The 17,016-nt window shown below is 42.5% G+C and overlaps 2 protein-coding genes across 3 annotated transcripts; one reads left to right on the top strand and one right to left on the bottom strand.

Annotated features, from left to right (window-relative positions):
* Positions 1-19: 19 nt before the first annotated feature.
* LOC112891686 (subtilisin-like protease SBT2.3) lies at positions 20-7,034 on the bottom strand. Of its 2 annotated transcripts, XM_025958612.1 has the most exons (11): positions 6,673-7,034; positions 6,020-6,583; positions 4,992-5,145; positions 4,207-4,604; positions 3,752-3,847; positions 3,601-3,673; positions 2,922-3,204; positions 2,504-2,835; positions 1,869-2,139; positions 1,186-1,467; positions 20-723 (listed from the first exon to the last, which is right to left on the bottom strand). In XM_025958612.1, the coding sequence occupies exons 2-11, from the start codon at positions 6,310-6,312 to the stop codon at positions 311-313; spliced, it is 2,595 nt and encodes an 864-aa protein (XP_025814397.1). In that variant the 5' UTR covers positions 6,313-6,583; positions 6,673-7,034; the 3' UTR covers positions 20-310. The 2 variants fall into 2 exon arrangements, with proteins under 2 accessions (XP_025814397.1, XP_025814396.1); XM_025958611.1 differs by having other exon boundaries at positions 6,020-7,034.
* Positions 7,035-12,634: 5,600 nt separating this feature from the next.
* On the top strand, positions 12,635-15,961 carry LOC112894453. The gene is made up of 3 exons (XM_025962176.1): positions 12,635-12,837; positions 12,967-13,137; positions 15,447-15,961. Exons 2-3 carry the CDS (start codon positions 12,982-12,984, stop codon positions 15,711-15,713), a joined length of 423 nt encoding a protein of 140 aa, XP_025817961.1. The 5' UTR covers positions 12,635-12,837; positions 12,967-12,981; the 3' UTR covers positions 15,714-15,961.
* Positions 15,962-17,016: the final 1,055 nt, after the last annotated feature.

Below are 17,016 nucleotides of genomic sequence, written 5' to 3' on the forward strand. Positions count from 1 at the left end.
ATGTATATCACGAACACCGTTCAATGAATCAAACGCCAGCAGAATGCTGCAAGTATTTATCATTCTGTTGCAAAAGGATTTCCACATTCATGCCAATAGGTTGCTCTGGTACATTCTCTTTACAGTTACTGGTTAATCACTCAGCTACTTACATCAAACATGCTTCAGAATGTACACACCACAACCAAGAAAGAATTCATAGTCAAGGTAAGCTCCAGCCACCCCCAGCAGTCAAGTCTTCACGGCATATGTTGGATCAGTCAGGCCTGGTTTGCTTTGCATCTACAGGATCAGCTCAGCTCGTCAGTCATCAGGAACTGTATACAACCGTGGAGATCACTGAGAACGGGATAATCGCCCTGTGGCCTTTGTCACCGTAGAACCCGATGCTCCCGAAGCTTGCGGTGGAGCTGTTCATTGTGGCGTTTACAACGAAGGTCACGAGCTGCTTCTGCCCGCTCGGAATGACAAACTGCGCCGGTGCCACAGAGACCACGGTTCCATAGGGAGCACTGTAGCTGACCGTGTAGCTCTCGTCAGCCGCTACATTTGTCACCGTTCTAGTTATGGTTCTTGTCTGGTTGAGCACGGCTATGGTGATTGAGGGAAGGTTTAGATCTGCTCCTGTCATGGTGGAAGCCGCGCAGCTGTTACCTGTGTAGTTTGTCACTACTGGGTTGGACCCGTTTATGCCACAGAGAAAGGAGAAGAAATCGTTGTAACCTGTAATTTTTCAGAAGGAATAGTTTAGAAATTAGCCATATAGATTGTTCTCAGAAACAAAAATACTTTTGATTTAGGGCATTTGTGTTCTTACCCCTACTTTGAAGTGTAATTGTAATTTTGCCCTCATTTTTTGAACCGTATGATTTTGCCCTTTACTATTCACAAATCAATGTAATTTTACCCCTAGTCAACGGTCAAAACAGGGGCAAATACGCAAAGAGCAAGGGCAAAAATACAATGACTTGTGAAAAATAAAGGGCAAAATCACACAGTTCAAAAAATAAGGGTAAAACCACAATTACACTTCAAAGCAGGGGCAAGAAGACCAAAAAAACTTTGATATATTAATGGAAAATGAACCATTCTGAAGGAGGAAAGCGGTGCTAATTTTGCCCCAGCTAGGCTCAAGTGAAGATAGTGTGGTATCATAACCAGAATGGAGACAAGTGTAGAACTTACCGCAATCAAATATTATCCCCGGGTCTAAAGCAGCAGTAGCATTGACAAAGCCATTCCCCATATCAAAAGCTGTAGCAGGAGATTGAGTTGAGTCTGGGTTGCTGTAAGTTCGCTGTGCCATGATTGGTTTCCCTTGCCTGTCACTAAGAGTCGTAGTCGTAGACAATGCAGAAGCTATAGCTGCTGGGCTAAAAGAACGAAACTTCTGCTTGATTAGAGCAGCAAGGCCGGCAACATGGGGTGCAGCCATACTTGTACCCGAGAGCATTGCAAAACTTTCACCTAAAGGAGTAAATCAGAAAACAATCAAGATTATGACAAGTTTTTTTTGCGAAAATTTTGACAAGATTTATAACTGAAAGAAAAGGCATTAATGTTGGACTCTAATGCAAAAGCAGGCAACTTTCTTTAAAAGGCTTTCATGAAAAAACTGAACGGAACTTGCGCAATGCTCATATAATCATCTAAACCTCCTATCATCCTTTTTTATTTTTGCAAAAATAATTAGTCAATATTTAACCCTTTCTTTCAACATTACTTTGTATCCTTCTTCGTCTTGAACAAAATGTGCCATTTCAACAAGGTTAAGTGCATAAACCATAAACCAATCAAATTTTGCCATTTCATTAAACATTTCGGAAAACAGAAGAAAATGCTGTAAAGAAGATAATTTGTCCAATTACCAGCAAATTCAGCAGAATCCAATCCAAGGGAACTCCAAGCACCCCAAATGGAACTTCCAGGTGCTATCAGATTTGGTTTCAAGATATCAGCATTTGACAGTGAGTTGTCCTCAGGGTCAGGACCCCTAGCAGAATAGAACATTACTTTTGGTGCAGAATTTCCATAATTCGGATTTAGGCCCCCTAATATTTTTGCAACTCCGCCAAAGCTGACAATTTGGCCTGATGTCTCATCTCTCACTAGGGAATCATTGTAGTAAGTGAGAAATACCTGCAATATTGTGTTATAATTAGTCAGCACAGGGAAAGCATTGTACTTACAAGTTTTTTGCTGAGAAGGAGTAACTACAAATTGAGAACATAATGATTCTGTATCAACTAGCAGCTTTTGTTTGTATTGACTTATGACAGTCAATATGAAGCCCAAAATAGGTGCAATAAAAAGCAACGAGCTAATTAAGCTTCACCACACCATTGCCGAAAGAGGTTTGAATAAAAGTGAACAAATTTCAAGAAACTGGATAAGATGGATGACCAGGTTTAGCCAATCTTCAGTAAACCACAAAATTACATAAAAGGAAGAAAGATAAAATAAGAATAATTGGGCTGCAGCATAAGCTTTAGGGCTGCCCTACCTTAGAGTCATCAGACGATGGTATTATAAGTCCAGGCATGCGCATTGGCGTTGGGTTCAACTGGAACCCAAGAACAAATGGGTCCAAATAGAATATAACTCCTGCAGCACTGACATTGTTGGCTGTATCTAAAGCTTGTTTCACTGAAGAAAGACCAAGTACAAATCTTATAGAATAGCTGCACACTAGTATCTTTCCTTTTATCAAATCAGCATCTAGGCGACTTGAATCTTGGCACTCCCCGAGGGACATCTCAGTAGGACTGACTGTATTGTTTTTCAGTGCATGAGGTGCAGTAATTAGAGTGTACATGCTATCACCATCCGTTCCAGCTGTATGTACAATTAATTAGCACAGGTTACAATTATATAAATGTAATTATTATGTGCACACAGAAAACGACTTCAGAGGAACTTACGAGCAAGTCCGACTCCTTGAATGGTTAAATTGTTGCCAAGTACAACATAGTTGTTATATACCCTGTCATGGGCAGAAGCTCCTACAGTAAATATCCAAGGACTGTAGGAAGACATGCTCTTAGGGGAAGGGCCAGTATTTCCTGCAGCCTGCACCACAAATATGCCAGCCTTTACAGCTGATAGAAGTGCCATATCTATTGGGTTGAAGAATGTAGCCAGTCCGGGAGGTCTCCGATTAGGAGTAATGGATAAACTGATGATGTCAACATTATCTTCAGCTGCCTGCAAACACAACGTAGAGAGATGTTTGTCAATCAAGTAAACATGCGGTTTTCTTTACTTCAGCATTTTGCAACGCTTCAAGTGGGATGGTAGGTCTTTTACAATAATGCAGCAATGAAAACTTTTCAAGATACAGTGGAAAATTCAACATAAATAGTTACCTAAAACCTGTAAGATATTTTAGTTGGACATGTTAACTTGGTCAGCCACATTGCTTGAACCCTATAGATAGATTTGTCCTTTTTCACGGTAGTGTTGTCTCATGCCTAACTAGCATAAGTTCGTAAGATGATTATTGCTATTTCATATCTTCACCGAAAGGTTATATATTGTGAGATGGAACAGTGTTTTTTGCTTGAATCAACAGATTATAAGAAGCTCAATGGCAGAACATACCTGATCTATTGCAGCCACTACATCAGCAGCAAAACCTCCAAAGCTTTTGTAAAGAGCTTTATAGACAGCAATGCTGATGAAACAATTTATTATATTAGTTTGGGGAAATTAATCATATCTACCATCATAAAGCAGAGGACAATAAGCTTACTGTGCACGAGGAGCCATGCCACTTGCATTTCCAAATTGATGTCCAGCCACAACAACAGGAATTCCATGATTACCAGCAGCAATGGATGCTGTATGCCTGTAGGTACAAATCGTAAAATTAGAAGAAAAAATATCTAGGAAAGTAAAAATACAACCAACCAAGGAACTGCTCCCATATGCAGCAAGAATAGAAAAAACATAACAAAAATGCAATGACAGTACATAACCATCTCTAGAAGAATTTCTTCATCTTATTCCATATTCATCTCTTACAACATGATCTAATCAATCGCTAACAAGAGTTCCTGTTCAATATGTACATAATTACATATGATTATGAAGAGTTAACAATGGCATGCGTAGTCTAGTATTTAGATCTATCATCATAAATTAGACATGCAGTCTGATAAGTGACAACCAAACAATCAAATCGGTAAATAAGATGGCATTACTCACGTCCCATGGCCATCACTATCAGATGGTGAAGCAAGATCTTGAGAAGCATTGAAGACTCCTCTAGTTATTGCAGATGCTGCAAAATGCCGAGCACCTACTAGCTTTCTGTTGCAGGATCCAGATGGAAAATCATTTGTAACCTCACAAATTCCTGAGTAGTGAGCAGGGACTGGATAACTATCAGTTGAGAGATCATCTGCGAAGCTAGGGTGGGTTGGATCTATTCCTGTGTCAATGAGGCCAACAACAACACCCTGGCCAGCGAATTGCGGACCACCTTCTTGAACCCAGGCTCCTTGCGGCAGTCCAAGAAATTCAGGGGTGTGAGTTGTTGCTGTCCTAACTGAGTAGTCCAACATCACATTTGCTACTTCATTTCTCCTCGATAGCTTGTCTGCCTTCGGGTACAAGCAGAAAACCAGTTAAACACACATAAGAAGCGGATAAATCTAAGCAATCTTCTAATGAACTGGCAATTCCCTAAAATAAGAATTACGAAATGGACAAAAAAGAGATGTGTAAGGAGCAAACACAGTTTGTCGGTAGCCGTAAGTAAAAATGTTTTTGAAGCATTGAAATGACATCAATCAGGATAGCATGGCAAATATAAATACTATCTAGATTGCCATGAGTTGCCCTATTTTTATCATCTGGATGCAAAATCCTATCCAAAAGCTGTGATCCCCTTGATACTTCAGTTTCGGTACTTTCTTCAAATAGACAAGAAATAATGAGGGTACAAGTTAAAAAGTAGCACAAGGAACAAAAGACAAGAAATAGGGTACCTGCTGAGGAGTGATGACAACAGCAAAACCATTAACCAAGTAGCGGTAGCTGTACAGCTTTATGTAGTGTTCTCCTCTTAGCGTCTTCTTCAATAGTAAATTTTGAAGGCGAATGAGGTATGAGACATAATTCATAGGCTTGGGCGAACCGTGCCTACATGACCACAAATAACATTAGTGAGAGTAAAACAAATTCACAACATGCCGCAATCTTCTTTGGGAAAATGCAACCCATTGATGGAGATACTTCCAGTTTAGTATATGCCAAGCAAAAGAAAGGGACAAACAGGAGACAACTTTCTTTTTCTATAAGTATGAGAATTTTGCCTGCTGATGCTAGACAAAAAAAACATAATTAATGCCTAAATAATCAGTCATACAGTAAAATTACTGGATTTTTTGTAATTTAAACTAAATAACCGCATTGCACATGCTCATTATGTCTCAAAAGTTTACTGATGAAAATTTCCCCTATAACACTGGAGTATCTACATCAATGCAATTTATTGCATCAAGAAAAAAAAAAGGAAGTAGTGGCCAAAAATCATCTGAATGGCAAAAGTTCCAACTTGTGCCAAGGTCCACAGTCATCAGAATGAACTATATTGCATACATGAACCTTTCATTGTTGACTGCATATTGGCATGAGGTGATATCATGACAAGCACGGGTTCAGTATCAACCGCAGCCGAGGTAATTCATATGGCCGCATCAAATTCCATGTCCGTACCTTCGACGAGGGAAAATGGACTAACGTAACACCACCCCCAATATAACCAGGAATTTTAAAACAGTAACAAGAACTGTCGGCAGATTAAGCCTATGAACGATGGAGCAGCACAATCAAGACAGCCCAAACCCCGAAAAGAAACAGAGGGATTTTTCATACTAAACCACAATTGCATAAGGGCAAAACTTAATCAGCCTAAAAAAGAGGCGTAAACTGGCAGAAATTGCAAACAATAGTACTTATACTGTAGAATAAACAGCGATAAAATCAGTAAAGTTCGATTAAATATGTTGCCCACCTCGGCTTCCTGAGCACGCTGGTGCTCGGGGTGTCCCCAGCTCCCCCTCCGCCTCCGCCGCCGCTGGCGGCTCCTCGTCCTCCTCCGGCATTGGCAACTCTGCTGCTCCCGAACTTCTCCAAGTTAAGGCGCCTGTGGAACACCGGCGCCTGCTTCATGGTGATAATGTACACCGCCGTGCCATCCTCGAAAGCGCCGACGCCGGCGCCGCCCGCCAACACCCCGAGAACCACCACCGCGAACAGGCATGCGGCGGCAGCCGCCCGGTGCTCCTTCCTCCGCGCCACCCCCATTCCCTGCAAACCTCCTCGGCGCTCACCCCACAAAGGCCCCAAGAAGCGCCAATAAAGAAAGGCTAGTTGCGCGCACCACCGCCCACGGGAGCGAAAGACCGAACCTTGAGGCGGAGCGGGGAGCTACCGGTACCGGGATTGCAGGCAGCACATTAATGGCGAGGAAAAGAGGGAGAGGGAGGTGCGCTGTACGCCAGCGGCTGCGGCTGCGCCTGCGCCGCCCAAGGAGGAGGAGGGGAGAGCGCCCAATAAAGACTGCGACTTTGCGAGGCTAGAGAAGAAGAAAGGGGTGCATCAAGACGGGGAAGAAATAGAAATGCTCCCCATTAAAACCCTCTTCTCATGTCAAAACGGCCAAACCTCTCTTCTGTATTCATCAAGGTGTAGGGGCCGGGCAGTGCCAGCAGTGTGTGTGTACGATCTCAGCTCAGCTCGGCTGCTCGCGCTACAGTTTCCTGTGTGCTGTGCTGTGCTGGTGCTTGCTCTCAGTGCGGCCAGCCGGCCACTGTTGTGTTGTGGAGTACCAGTATTTAATTGCGGCCATTGTTTGGGTGGCTGCTTCTGCAGCTCCCTTTTGTGTGTTGGCGGAGAAGGATTCACAACTGCTCAGCGCTAAAGAGAAAAGTAAACTGGCTGTGCACACTGGGGAGGAGGAAGAGGCCAGGGTCAGGGACAGGACAGGGGAGACCTCGGCTTTCTACAGCCCCGGTAATCGTGCATTGATTCCAGCCTTCGCTCCCAAGCCAATTTTGCTCCGGTAGTGTGTGGTGTGTACACAAAACTGAGCCCCATCACTGTCCCCCGCTTCACTGTTCGACTGCTTGCTCTCAGGAAAAAGAGAGAGTTATCCTACTGGTATCTGGCATATGTAAAAGATACTGTTAGAAATTAGATTTAACGTAAGTTTTTCTTATGTTTGGTTCCATAGAACAGCAATTCTAGCGAACCAAAACTAACCGAGCCGCCATGGAAGCGTACGCACAGGCACAGCACACGCCTTGCATGATGGGATTGGCCCGGATCAAGCGATACAGTATTTTAAAGCTTGTCCTGCTGCGACTTCCTGCACACCTGTATTCATGCAGAGACATCCAAGTACTACTGCTACTGCGATATACTCCGTGACTTGGAAAAATGAGTTGGCCCATGCATGGCTAATCAGCATGGAATGAATGCATACCGAACGGTCGATTCCCGTACGGTGAATACGGGTTTTTCTGGATGTAGAATCATACGGTTTTGTCTTGGTCGCTACGGAGTACCGCCACTAGCACCACGATGCAACCGGTGAACGATGAGCATCACCTCTTGCAGTCTTTCTCTATATAGAAGCTAATATCTTTTTTTTTCTATAACTACTATCTTGATTTGAGCTATATAGCATCAGGCACAAAACAAACCACTACTAAAAATCTGGTTGAAAACAAAGCACCAGCAAAAAGGCAGGTCGATGATGGTTCCATTGCCTCCTTTTTCTCCCCCTTTGGAACATGACGAGCATTAAGTCACCTCCTTTCTTTAGAAGATTTTAAGTGTAGCATTGATTCTTTTAAGCAGATGGTACAATTATATGCAGATGGCACAGACAGTATAGCTGCAGGAACACCACTAGAAACTGCAACCACATTGGATCTCGGGCGCTTGGGACATCGGTCTCAGTTTTTCATCTTTCCCCGGGCGCTTTGAGCTTTGGAGCACAAGACCGACCAAGCGTGTCCATTTGATAATGCCACTTTGACTGCACTTTCTCGGGAAACAAAACTGCTCCTGCTCCACCTCCTATAAAAATCTCGGTGTGCTTCAGCAATCGCCGGCAGTGCATGCTCTCGCTTTCACTCACATGGATCCTCCGTTCCAAAGGTGGCGCATCCAGTGATCATTGGGGAGCGCCAAAAGTTTCATGGATCCAAAGCGCAGAACCGAAACCCTAAAATCCAAGGCTCCACCTGACAGGGTACTCCTCTCTGAAGTCTGAACTCATGAGCAAGTATTTTCAGTTCGAATTTAATAGCAGAAAGTTTGCATCATAAAATTGTACTAATAGAATATTTTCATAGGCTTATCCTAGTGAAATGAAATAATCTTCATAAAAGAATCATAATGGGTGTGAAAACTTTAGGTAAATGGGGTTGGGACTCTGGACGTCTAAAAACAAATGCAATTAGGTTCAGAGAGCAAGAAGTGACTAGTTGCAGGCGGTACAGCATAGACCAACGATATTGAGATCTTATCGTACACAACAGAGGTAATAATCTTAATATCGTTACATAATAATAATATTAATGTCGAGTAAAATAATCCTCTCTCACGTACCAAGTGTTGGCATTATTTATTCTGTTTCTAATGACTAAAAAATTATATATATGTTAACTATTATTTATAGTACCCTAATGCTTTTACCAGCACTAATTATCTTCCACCACCACGCCACACGGGGTTCTCACCATCTCGCCGTTCCTCCCGCCACCAGCCTTCACCATCAATCAGCAATATTTCATGACCTTCCACTAATCCCAACAACACAAGTAATTTAAAAATTCCAAATTCCTCGCTCCAATTCTAAAGTTTCTAAACTCTTTAGGACATATGAGAGCTGGTATGGTTATCATTCTTTTTCATTTCCTTTGTTACTTCCTTCTTCACCCTTTCTCTTTTTAGCATCAAATCATCTCTGAGCGTAATCTCAATTTTCAAAATGAGGCTAAAAGGAGAGTCTAATTCTTTTTTCCTAGTCACCTGTTGAATCAAAATATCATCAAAATTATAAATTGGTACTTTACTTTTTACTTTTTTATAAAAGATTTCATACTTCACTTTTTTATGTTGTGTACTATTATTATGCGAACTAGCGTGGCAGTGTGGCATTCGGTGTTGGCCTTGGCTCAAGTCTTTGTGGTCTCCACGGCTCCGCCACTGCCCACTGGCCGGCGCCGCCTCTTCCCTCCGCCCTTCTAGGCTACTACATCCATGAAGACCTTGGGTTAGAGATGGCAACGGGTAAAATCTGTGCGGATACTTGCTTTATGTACCTGTATCAGCGAGCCAAAATCCATGCCTGCATTCGCGCCCGCCACCCGCAACGTGTAGAAAATCATGCTCGTGCCCGCTATCCGTAGGTATCCCGTGCCCGCGGGCACGCCTGTGTACCCGCAAATGGGCGCCGGGGGCACGCGGCGTGAGCACGACGCCTAGGAGGAGGAAGGGGGCGGCGGCGTCGCACGTGCAAGGAGGAGGGACGGCGGCGCACGCGCAGGAGGAGGGGACGGCGGTGCGCGTGCTGGGAGGAGGGGACGGCGCACGCGCAGGAGGAGGGGGTGGCGGCGCGCGCGCTGGGAGGGGATGGCGCACATGCAGGAGGAGGGGACGGCGGCGCGCGCGCTGGGAGGAGGGCGTGGCGGCATCACCCGCGTGAGGAGGAGGGGACGGCAGTGCGCATGCGCTGGGAGGAAGGTGCTGCAACGCCGATAGGGAGGAGGAGGGGGCGGCAGTGCCTGTAGAGGAGGAGCCAAGGGGGTGGCGCGCCGCTCACGTGAGGAGGAGGAGGCGCCGGATGAGCGCCTGGGAGGGGGGCTAGGGCTAGGGGCAGTCGGTACTCGGGTGGCGGCCAGGACCCAGGAGTGGAGATCTAAGAGGAGGGGTGAGTGCGAGGGGTGAAACCCTAACTCAAGTTTATATATTCGGGTATTTTGGACCCACATGTCAGCTTCTAAAGCGGGGTTGGTGGGTTTATGGGTGCGGATAACATTTTTTCATGCCCTACCCGTCGGGTTTAAAGTCGTATCCGCGTCCGTACCTGCGGGCACATATTTAAACCCGTGCTCGCGCCCGGTTTGTTATCCACGGGTACGCGGGATAATTTGTATCTGTTGCCATCTTTACTTTGGGTGGCGTTCCACATGGTGGCCGCACCCTTGAACCTCTCCTACCGGGCCACCCACCCTCAACATTAAGAATCCTACAACATTGACCGCTTCTCGGCCTCTCCTACTCTGCCCGCACCTTGTTTGAAGAAATGCCGCATAGGGTCATCCTCATCCATCTTTCTCCGGTACGCAGGTCGGCATGGTGCTGCGCAACTTTCCGCAGGCGCGGAGGCTCCTCAGGTGCGCGCCCTCCATCCCCGTCGCTGGTTCCTTGGTTTGCCTATCTGCCTTGCCTTGCTCGCGGTTTATGATTCTTTCATTCTACGCTGTATTTATTTGCATGTGGGTGGAGGCGTAGGCAGATGAGCTTCGAGAAGGAGGATGCCTACTTTCACTGGCGGACCTAGACTTTAAAAATAAAATGTACATGATCTCTAAAAGTATTATTTATACTTAACCATATTTTAAATAAAAATCATTATGCCTAGTTTGAAACATATATTATTTTACAAGATAAAAATCATTACTTAAACATACATTCCATCCTTTTTAGGTAATATCTTCTCAAGATTAAATAATAAAGATTTCGCATATCTTCTTGTGTATGGTTGTCTGGTACTTTATTTATAATTTATTTATAACTTATGTTAGTTGTTACATAGCTCGCACATAAAATATTTATCAATGTGATACTTTGGTCCACTATATGATTTGAAGTGTTGCAGGGTATGCTTTCTAACATTTAGGTGGAATAAGATTTTTCTTAGCTGGAACAATTTGTTATAACACTAGCAAATATGCCCGTATGCTGCTACGGATGATACTGTGAAGTATTTATTAATCTTATTGGTTTAAATATCATCACAATATAATTAAATTTACATAACAACATCTCGCTTAAAATCCTTTCAAATAAAGTTTTGATCTTAAGTACTTCTTAACACTTTCATACATGCCACCCATCTCCCTTTCTCAAAAAAATCTCCTACCATCCTTCACGATGCTGGCTATCGTGAGATTGACTTTAGCAACAACGAGGGTACCCACCATATTAGCATGCGTGCTCGTCCCGATACTATGGTCTGATGACCTGCTGATCTGCTGAGCATTCACGGTTCAACCCTATCCCTAAGTAGGGTTACCAGAAAAGTTCAAGGCTCGTGAACTATTTATATTTGACTCGCTGGAAACTCAATTCAAGCTAAGCTATATTTGGAATCAAGCTAAGCTTGGATCTAATTTGGAGCTCGCGAGCTCTAATGATCCGAGATTGAGGTATTTGATGAAGCTCGAGTATTTCAGTTTGCGTGGCATGTGCACGCACCCTGCTACCTCTATTAATTAAATTTTCCAACCATTGAAAGTTAAAATAATATAACTGGAGGTCAGAGCCTTGCATTAGCTAGCGAGCTACTATACGACACAAGCTAAAACAGGTACAAAATAATACTCTCTCTATTCTCTTTCGGTAGGTCTATTTTATCTGGTACAAGAAGAACCTTACTCTATTTTATCTTGGTACGATAATCAAGCAGAAGAACTTTACATATCATCTCATTAACCACAGCTCCTCATTTTCGATGTTATCGTATAAGTACACTAATCTTTTTTAAAAAAAATTACTCTGCACGGAAATCGAACACTCATCCATATTATTTCTAAGATGTCAACTCAATGAGAATATCAAAAGAGAATAATTCAATTTTGGAAATTAAACTATTAGAGGGAATAAAGCTAAATGTACTGATATGCTTCTCTTTCTATTTATTTATTTAATTAAATGCATCTTTTAGGCCAATCTTAATGTATAGTTTATTGCACTATTACGAAGACTGTGAATTTGGTAAACAAACCGGATGAATATTATAGGGATGAAACTCCTCTCGCATCCCATGAAACTTTCATTTCTCTCTCCTTGTAATGACCCTACCATATCAACAAATTTGCTCATGTAGTATAATATTTAATGCAATAAAATTTCTGTTGAGACTAGTCTTATATGTGCATCTTCTTATCCATTATCAATACTATTGCCGTGAAATCGCTACATCATGGTCTCCAATAATAAAAATTAAGAACATCTCGGGCTAAGATCGACCTCGGTTTCAGATCCTCCAGCTTTACAGGCTGTTTGGATTCGGTGACTAAACTTTAGTCCTGTTATATCGGATGTTTAGATACCAATGAGAAAATTTTAAATATAAACTAATTATAAAACTAATTGCATAAACGAAGACTAATTCACTAGATGAATCTATTAAGCCTAATTAATCCATCATTAACATATATTTTCTATAGCATAATATTATCAAATTATGAACTAATTAGGCATAATAAATTTGTCTCACGAATTAATCTTCATTTATATAATTAATTTTATAGTTAATCTAATATTTAATAATTATTGTTAAATATCTCATACGACGGACACTAACCGGGTATCCAAACACTACCCTTACGTGGCTCGCTCGAGCTCGGCTCATTGACAGCCCTCCCGCTCAGGGCCACAGGTTCATCTCCTCCCTCTTTCTTAAACCTTTCCCTTCTCTCGGGCTCTCTCCTCCCTTGCTCTTCCTTCCCTGGCGGCGACGACTGGGCGAGCGGCGGCGCCATTTGTCCTGTCTTCGCCCAGCCCTTTGCCGGCGACGAGCGCATCCTGCAGGTATGCCCGCCCCATCTCTTTCCTTCTGCTGTGCGAGACGGAACACCCCAAACCCTAACAAAACTATTTGTATTCGGATCTGAATCCAGTTATAATATATTATCTACTAACTTCGATTTCGTTTGCAAGAATTATCGGGTGTACATGTGTAGACCCATGTCCTATGCTGGGTCCTCCCCTGCCTACTTCTGGAAGCAGATGGGCAAGGCCATGCTCTGCACTTACACTCTCTTTGGCGTCGCCTGGCTCTGGAACGAGACGTCGCCGCTCGGCTGGTGGACGCTCAAGCCACGCCCCAAGGTACAGCTGCTTCACTGCCCCTGACGTGTTCTTGTTCATTGGTATGTATTGCAAGAACGCAGAATGCCCTATTTGGCTGGAAGCAGGGACGGAGCCAGAAACTTAACATAATTGGGGCCAATGGGACCAAATAAATCATCGTTCACATTGTGTTGTAAGTAGCCCCAAACCATCGTTCATCTTGTTATTGTAAGGTCAAGGTCATTTTGTTGCATGGCAGAGGCGCGCCCAGGATTGGAAGAGTGGTTATTCAAAAGCTACAGGAACAATTAACTGTTTCAACCCTATTTTTTATCATGTATATTTTTTAATACCATTGATTAGTAAAAATATGGTATTCAAGGAATACCCTTGAATTCCCCCTAGGCCCGCCCCGCCCCTGTTGCACAGAATCCAAAATAAGTTGAAACATGACCGCTATATTTGGTGTCTAAGGTGTACTAGACGAGACGGTGTTTCTCCAGACTGAAATCATCTTTTTTATTTTTATAGACTGAAATCATACAAAATAAAATTGAAAAATTACTGCTATGTTTGGTGTTTACTTAAGACATACTAGATGATGTTTCTCCAGACTGAAATCATCATTTTTTTAGTAGACTGAAATCATCTTTTTTTTTAGTAGAGACTGAAATCATCTTTGATTGCATCAATTGTAAAGTCTATAGTTGTCTGCGAACGACCCTCTAGCTGACTTGGTTAGATGGGCTCAAGTAGCACCTCCCCAGGTCCTGGGTTCGACTCCCCGTGGGAGCGAATTTCAGGCTGGGGTTAAAAAAATCCCCTCACCTGCCTCCACGCCAAAGCACATGGAAGGTTCAGCCCGCTCTCGACCCGCTCTCACATGGGGAAATGGTACGGGCAATGGTACCCCTGTGTAAGGGTGGGGCAGGGGGTCGGGGATTTTCTCGGTCTACGTGAGAAGACCTTCTTATTCTAACGCTCAGGGGGCGGCTTGCCCCTCGCAGACTGAGTTTTTTTTTTAAGTCTATAGTTGTCTCCTTAATGCAGACAGAGATGAGTGAAATCAAAACGTGATCTACTAGGGAGTTGGGAATATACGGAGTACATATGTATGCACAAATCCATATATCCTGTCTATCCTGTTGAAATTAGAGACTTAGAATTGGGGTTTCACATATCTACTCACATGAGAAAAAGAATATAACACTGATGCCTAGCCCCCAGCAGGCTCCATCACTGGCTAGAAGTGGACCAGGTATTAGTGCAGTTATGTCCTGCATCATTGCAATAATCTTTGTTGGTTTAAGTTAATCTCCTCACCCTGAAATTGTAATACTTCAGGGCTAGGCTGTGTTTGAAAATTTATCCCGACATTAGCTTATACCCTGAATTTTAAAAGATAGGACAATAATCATAAAGATGCTTAAGAAGAAGTAATGACATTGTTAGAAATCAGAACTCATTGCCTTGCATATTGATCCTGATAGGTTTTTTTTTTATTTTTTGTGTAGTTGTTTCATTGTTTGTGTCATGAAACTTCGTTGTCTTATGGCCCATCAGTTGTTCTGCAGTGTGCAACTATGCTCTCTTCCCTAATGCACGTGCCAAATTGTTTACTGAGATTTAGAGAACTTATTGGCACCTAATTGTAACACTTTTATGGTGAAATCAGTTGTGACAGATTCTTATTACACCATAAAATGTGAAATTTTGTGCAGCAAGATCAGGCTGTGTTATCTCAAAGCATTGGACATGACATATATATGAACAATTCTAAAAAGATAAACCTGCGTTATGATATAAAATGGCTATATGCTGGATCAGTTAATTGTGTCGGAATAATTGGAACACTTCCAGCCTTTTCATATTACTTTGACTTTAGGTTTTCCTTGGATTCCTGTGCCACCTCAAATGGGGAGCCGCACTCAAATGAACCTAAGGAGCTTTGAAGCAACAGTACTGATTTTGGCAAAGTTATTCATGTGAAGCCTGCACATATACAATTTAAGCCAGATTTGGTTCTTGCGCAGTTGATATAGATTCTATATTGGATATGCCCCCAAGACAGTTATCTTTTTCTGAAGTATGAAACGTATAATTTTGCTCTTATTTGTTGATAACTACTTCCCATTATGCTGACAAAGATACATCTCGACCATGAACAAGAATAAATTTTGGATATACATTATGCTTGAAAAGCTGTTGTAATTATACAGCGCCAACGATGACTTTGCTGATAAGTTTTTTGGTTTTCAGGAAACACATATAAAGTATAGGATAAATCTCGCCTTTGCTGCATTACATCATCTTGTTGGCCATAAAGTGTGAATGATTGTCCTTTTCAGGAAGAAAAAGAAATGGCACACCTTTATGAGCGCAGGAAGTTCCCGTACCCTGGTGATGAAGAGGCAGTTGAGGAGTTTATAAAAAGCGGAGGTGCTCTTGGAACCACAATTGGACCCAAGGGTTTTGCTGATGCCAATATGGATTCTGAAAACATGCAGAAGCAGTTGCAGTCTAAAAAATTTGAGCAGGAAGCGCAGAAGCTATGGCTTCGTATGAGGAATGAGGTTATACAGGAGCTCCAAGAGAAGGGATTTGATATCGAATGAATTTTAGATCTGCAGTATGGTCATCACCGATAACTTTAAAGTTAAAACCATGCTGTTGAAATTGGAGAACTATTTCTTGGGAACATAAAAGTTTGTAGGATCTGTCTTTTTCACTGTCTGGCACGTGTCAAGTGCTGCTTGATTGTATTGTAAATACCCTGTTTTGTGAAGAACTTAAGATCTCATTCGGACCTCCTTAACATTATATTGCCTGACTACCAGGAAGTCGCTCTTCTGAAAATTACTCAGATTCTGATGTTGGTACATGCACCCTATGTCTACATCATTGACATTGAGGAAGAGTTGGGACTTGGGATACATGTTAGTCCATGTTTAGTTCAAATTTAAATTCCAGGTGGTACCTTACCCATGCAATTTCTTGGCCATGGGGTGGATATAGGATATGTGCTTGTAGGGTCACCTTTTCTTTTTCTAAACTGTATATTCATTATAAAATTTCTGTAGGGCATAGTTGAAGATGTTTCCAGTAGGGTCTTGTGAAAAAATAAATCTTCTCCACTTGCTGTGGCTTGTGGGCTTATTAATAGACAAATTCACTGAAATTTGTGTGTTTGTGTTTTTTCTCCTGGTGATATTGCGTTTGAAGTTAGAAATTTTACATGCTGCTTCATCACCTCCGCAAACTCATGTCAAGTTTCTTTTTGTATTTTTTTTGGGTCCATTTGAACGTTTTGTATGAACTTGTGTAAGTTTTTGTATGTGGTAGAGCCGTACAAATAATATCCTATTTTGAAATTGAGCACATGTCTCAAAGCCAAAGTTTTTTTTAATATAAATATTAGCCTTTGAGAAAAGAACTTAGCAAGGACAGGGAGTCCACCAACAAAAGTAGTTATTGTTGTCCGGTCAAACAGCTATCAGAGAGATAATCAACTCTTATTGCCATAAAGGGAAAATAACCACGAGATCTGGAGCAGGTGTCTTACTGACACAGATCTGGAGCGCACCGGGGCCAACCAATGGCGCTACATGTGCAGCGACGCCGCGCCACTTTCCCGGTTATTCGCACGCCTGTCGCGCGTGGCGGGGCGAGGAGTGACTGTTACGTCTGTTTGCTTCTTTTGCTCCTGGATCTGAAGTTTGCTCCTGCATTCGAAAGAAATTCTATAAAAATACAATTATAGAAATTGAATCTCAACTACCTCCCTAACTAAGTAGTTAAATTTAATTTGCATATCAAAACTAACTGCATATAGTCAACAAATAAGGGTACGAGAATCTTTTCGCGAAACCACTAATTTGCTTAAAAAAACTAGAATTGCACCCGGAGTATGTCATTTCT

Source organism: Panicum hallii, chromosome 5, assembly GCF_002211085.1.
Source record: "Panicum hallii strain FIL2 chromosome 5, PHallii_v3.1, whole genome shotgun sequence".
Taxonomy (NCBI): domain Eukaryota; kingdom Viridiplantae; phylum Streptophyta; class Magnoliopsida; order Poales; family Poaceae; genus Panicum; species Panicum hallii.

What these genes read in the sequence shown, in the direction of transcription:
- LOC112894453 (XM_025962176.1), top strand. Translation starts at nt 12,982, where the DNA reads ATGTGTAGACCCATGTCCTATGCTGGGTCCTCCCCTGCCTACTTCTGG. An exon ending in CGCTCAAGCCACGCCCCAAG is followed by an intron (nt 13,138 to 15,446) that starts GTACAGCTGCTT and finishes TGTCCTTTTCAG; the next exon opens with GAAGAAAAAGAAATGGCACA.
- LOC112891686 (XM_025958612.1), bottom strand. Translation starts at nt 6,312, where the DNA reads ATGGGGGTGGCGCGGAGGAAGGAGCACCGGGCGGCTGCCGCCGCATGC. An exon ending in TCAAGGAGTCGGACTTGCTC is followed by an intron (nt 2,836 to 2,921) that starts GTAAGTTCCTCT and finishes TTGTACATACAG; the next exon opens with CTGGAACGGATGGTGATAGC. An exon ending in GGATTCTGCTGAATTTGCTG is followed by an intron (nt 1,468 to 1,868) that starts GTAATTGGACAA and finishes TTACTCCTTTAG; the next exon opens with GTGAAAGTTTTGCAATGCTC.